Genomic DNA, 3624 nt, shown 5'->3' on the forward strand with positions numbered 1-3624 from the left:
TGTGGAATTCACTGGGGTAGTAGTTATTATAATTACTTTTCTGGAAGCGTAGGTTATATATATAGATATAGATATATAGATATAGATAGATACATATACACATATATATATGCATATATAGATATATATAGATATATATGGTTAATAATGAATAAAGATCATTTTATAATCTAAAAGAAATCCACCAACAAGGATAAGAAGACCAAAGGAAGATGCTGTCTTGCATATTTTTATATATTTACATCCTAAGGCCAGTTAAGTAACAAGAGTTTTGCCATTGACTTAAATCAGGCTAGATGTCATTTGTATATGTCTCAAAACAGCAGGATGGAAATGGGACGAGTCATGTGCATAAGTATTTAAGGCCTTCTTTGAAGAGACTCTAGAGGACAAAAAATGAGGCTAATTAGGCAATGCAAAAGAGGGGCAAATACATTTGCACTGGCAACCTTAGTTTTGAATTTTCCCTTAATTTTGAGTTCTTGACTATTCAACATCAATGTTCTTTTAATACTGTTTTTATTTTTATACAATTTTTTGCAGCTAGGATAGTGACTCCTATTCATATTCAATACCTTGTATTTTCAGTCAAAGATGTAGGGCCAATTAGAAAAATGCAAACATCTCAAGATAGAGTTTGGTCTCTATTCATTGCATCTTGCTTAGCAATAACTTTGAGACAACAGACTCAAATGACTCCTGATGTATCTTATCTGTTAGATTTATCATTTCATTCATATGTATTGGTGCATACAATATTATTTTCTAAATGTGGACTGCTATAACATGATGCTGATAGCAAATGATCAGAAATACCCCAGACAAGAATTTGGAAATCTGAACTAGCCAGGCTAATTATAGTAGTTATATATCACTCCATAAGTAGTTTCATTGCTTTCAAATGAGACCCAATGAAGGCTCAAAATCTACAAATGCTTTTTAGTTACTGCATACTATAGTATGATGCAGTATAGAAATGTGCCCTTTTTAAAAAGGTGTATTATTTGTTATACAGGATTAGTCTAAAAGATGTAGAATTTTTTTTAACTTCAGTTGAACAAATACATCAATACCTGAGTTATCCTTCACAAGTCAGAGAAAGTTTTCCAGTTTCTAAGTTATTTTGCAAACATATTGGCTACCATCACAGTTACCAGTTTCTCAATGGGTACAACATTCTTTAAAATATATCTTATTTATTCCAGATGTGGTACCAAATATTCTTATACTAGATTAATGGATATCTCTCAACCATATGTAATATAAATTATTCTATTCATTTGTATTGACTGTAAGGCAAAGATTCGCTCTTACCCTCTTTATAAAATACTATGAAAAGACTTAAAAATAACTCCTATGGCAAAAAATGCCTATTTATGTTTGACAATTAAAGTTGGACAGAACATTTTTCTGCCATTGACTGAGATATTAGTTTTAACTCCACAACTAATCGACCATCATTCACAATACAATGCTATCTAAGGAGGACACACATCTCTCACCATATAGCATATGTACAGATCTATATAGGATTATATACAAAGAATGTAAAACCATTCAGTAAAATTGCAATACTAACCCAAAATTGATTCTTTCCACATGTTTAGAAAGTCTTCCTGGAACAGCTGCTAATGACCGAAATGTGCAGTGAACCTCAGTGGGAACATAACAGGCACATGAGTGTGGACACGGAAATGCAATTTGTGGAAGCCCCAGAGACAGAATCAGCACCACGGAGAGTGCCACAAAATTTGCCCTCTTTTGCATCTTGTCAGCTTTCTTCTCTTTGTTTTACCTGCTTTATTCATAAAAGAAAAATGTTGTCAAAACACAGTTATTTACCACAATCACTTAAATTACATAAAAGACTTCCTGGTTGTTCTAGTGAATACAAAGTGGGGAAAAAAATGAAGAAGAGGCTTTTTACAAATTTATACATTCTGGAAGGAAAATTTAAAAAACCCGGTAGAACACAGTATTTTCCTTTCAGGTTATTTCCTATTTCAGAGTAATTTGTTTTTCTTATTCCCTTCAGTAACTATTTTTCCAGTATTATACCAATTTGATATTATCTATGGTGAAGCATTTTCTACTTTGGATTTGTATGTGGATAATATGTACAGGATATGGCATTCTCTGGCAGTTTATCTCAGAGAACTAGAAATCTGTATAAGTGGCTGTTGGCATATCCTACCACAAACTTTCAGCTTGATACTCGATAATATTGTACAACATCATTTGAGACAAAATTACCAATGGGAGCTATAGAAAATGAGGAATTCTAAAATCTAGACCATTATTTTGAAACCTAAATATGGATTTAGGAGGAAACAAGCCCCTAAATGTGAAAATTTGGCTTTAACTCATATAACCAACAATAATATTTTAACCAATAGTTTCAAAATTGTATTTTAAACATCTAAATTCATATTTAAGCATACAAATAAGTATCCTCATTGTACAAAATCTATTGAGAATGTCACTGGATTTAAGTACCAAGCATTTACAAAAATAATTTCAGTAAATTCAGTGGCTAAGTGTATCAGTTAAATGGGCTAGTTTCTGAGGAAAAAGTTACAAAAAATGTTGACCTAAATTTTAAAACCTTATGGAGAGCTTTGAGGCCTTCCAATGAAAGGTGTAACAAAAAGTATATAATTATTACTCCTACTGTTATTATACAGGATAGCATAACAATGAGGGCAATGTTTGCAAGTCTGTCATGACAGGTTTATGACTACATTAAAATCTAGTGTTTAATATTTTACTTTTTTACCTTAGTATAAAAGTCAAATTTCTTAAATGTAACTTTCTTAAATCTGTAAGCAATAAGACTCGGGATTTTTTCCACCAGCTTCATATGCAAACCATTAAAACTCAAAGAAAGGATTAACCAAGATGGAGTATTTTCTCAAATGCCTGTGGTTAAGTTAAAAAGACTATATAAAAACAACAAACACACAAAAAACTATTTTTGTGGGTAAAAACTATGTACTTATTTAGGTGTTGTTCTCTTTAATGAAAATTACCAACCTGAAATATCAAGTTCTGAGAATACTAACACTATTTTTCCTTTTTCATGATTTTTGCAGAAGTGACATCATCAAAACTTGCTCTATGATGCCAAAACAAACTTGGACAAATATTTTACCCATGTAGGGAAAAAGGGAAGGTAATATGAAATGTGTGAAGCATCCAAAGTTTCCTCAGTCCTATGGAAAGCTGAAAAATTCCAAATTCATACCTAATATTTATTAGCTCAGGTTTATGCAATGTGCTTAAACCCCCTAAAAGAAATTTACCTAAATCAGTAACTCACATGTATGATTTTTATGAGAAGTGAAATAATCAAAAGATTTCCATGATTTAATCTACAACTGAAAATGGAACATTTGGTTTTGGAAATTGATACATAAGTTTAGGAAACTGAAAGAAAAGTCTTGAAAGAGGCACCACTCCTTTTGCATGATCTGAAAGAGGATTTGATATGCCTTCTAAGAATCAAATGTTAGGCAAAGCAAATGAGCAAGCAGAGGAAGCAGCTTCCTAAGTAAACCTACACTTAGATATATCTATCTATCTGTATCTAACTATATATATAGATAGATACATATAGATATAGAT

The 3624-nt window shown here is 31.5% G+C and overlaps 1 protein-coding gene across 1 annotated transcript in view; it reads right to left on the reverse strand.

Annotated features, from left to right (window-relative positions):
• Window positions 1-3624, reverse strand: part of MXRA5 (matrix remodeling associated 5) — a 65706-nt gene that overhangs the window by 38567 nt on the left and 23515 nt on the right. The window contains exon 2 of the mRNA XM_019525131.1: window positions 1580-1798. Within this exon, the coding sequence (XP_019380676.1) occupies window positions 1580-1767 (188 nt within the window). The 5' untranslated portion in view covers window positions 1768-1798. The remainder of the gene's footprint in view (window positions 1-1579; window positions 1799-3624) is intronic.

The sequence above is a fragment of the Gavialis gangeticus genome, unplaced genomic scaffold (genome assembly GCF_001723915.1).
Source record: "Gavialis gangeticus isolate Ggan-Ray unplaced genomic scaffold, GavGan_comp1, whole genome shotgun sequence".
Lineage (NCBI taxonomy): Eukaryota > Metazoa > Chordata > Crocodylia > Gavialidae > Gavialis > Gavialis gangeticus.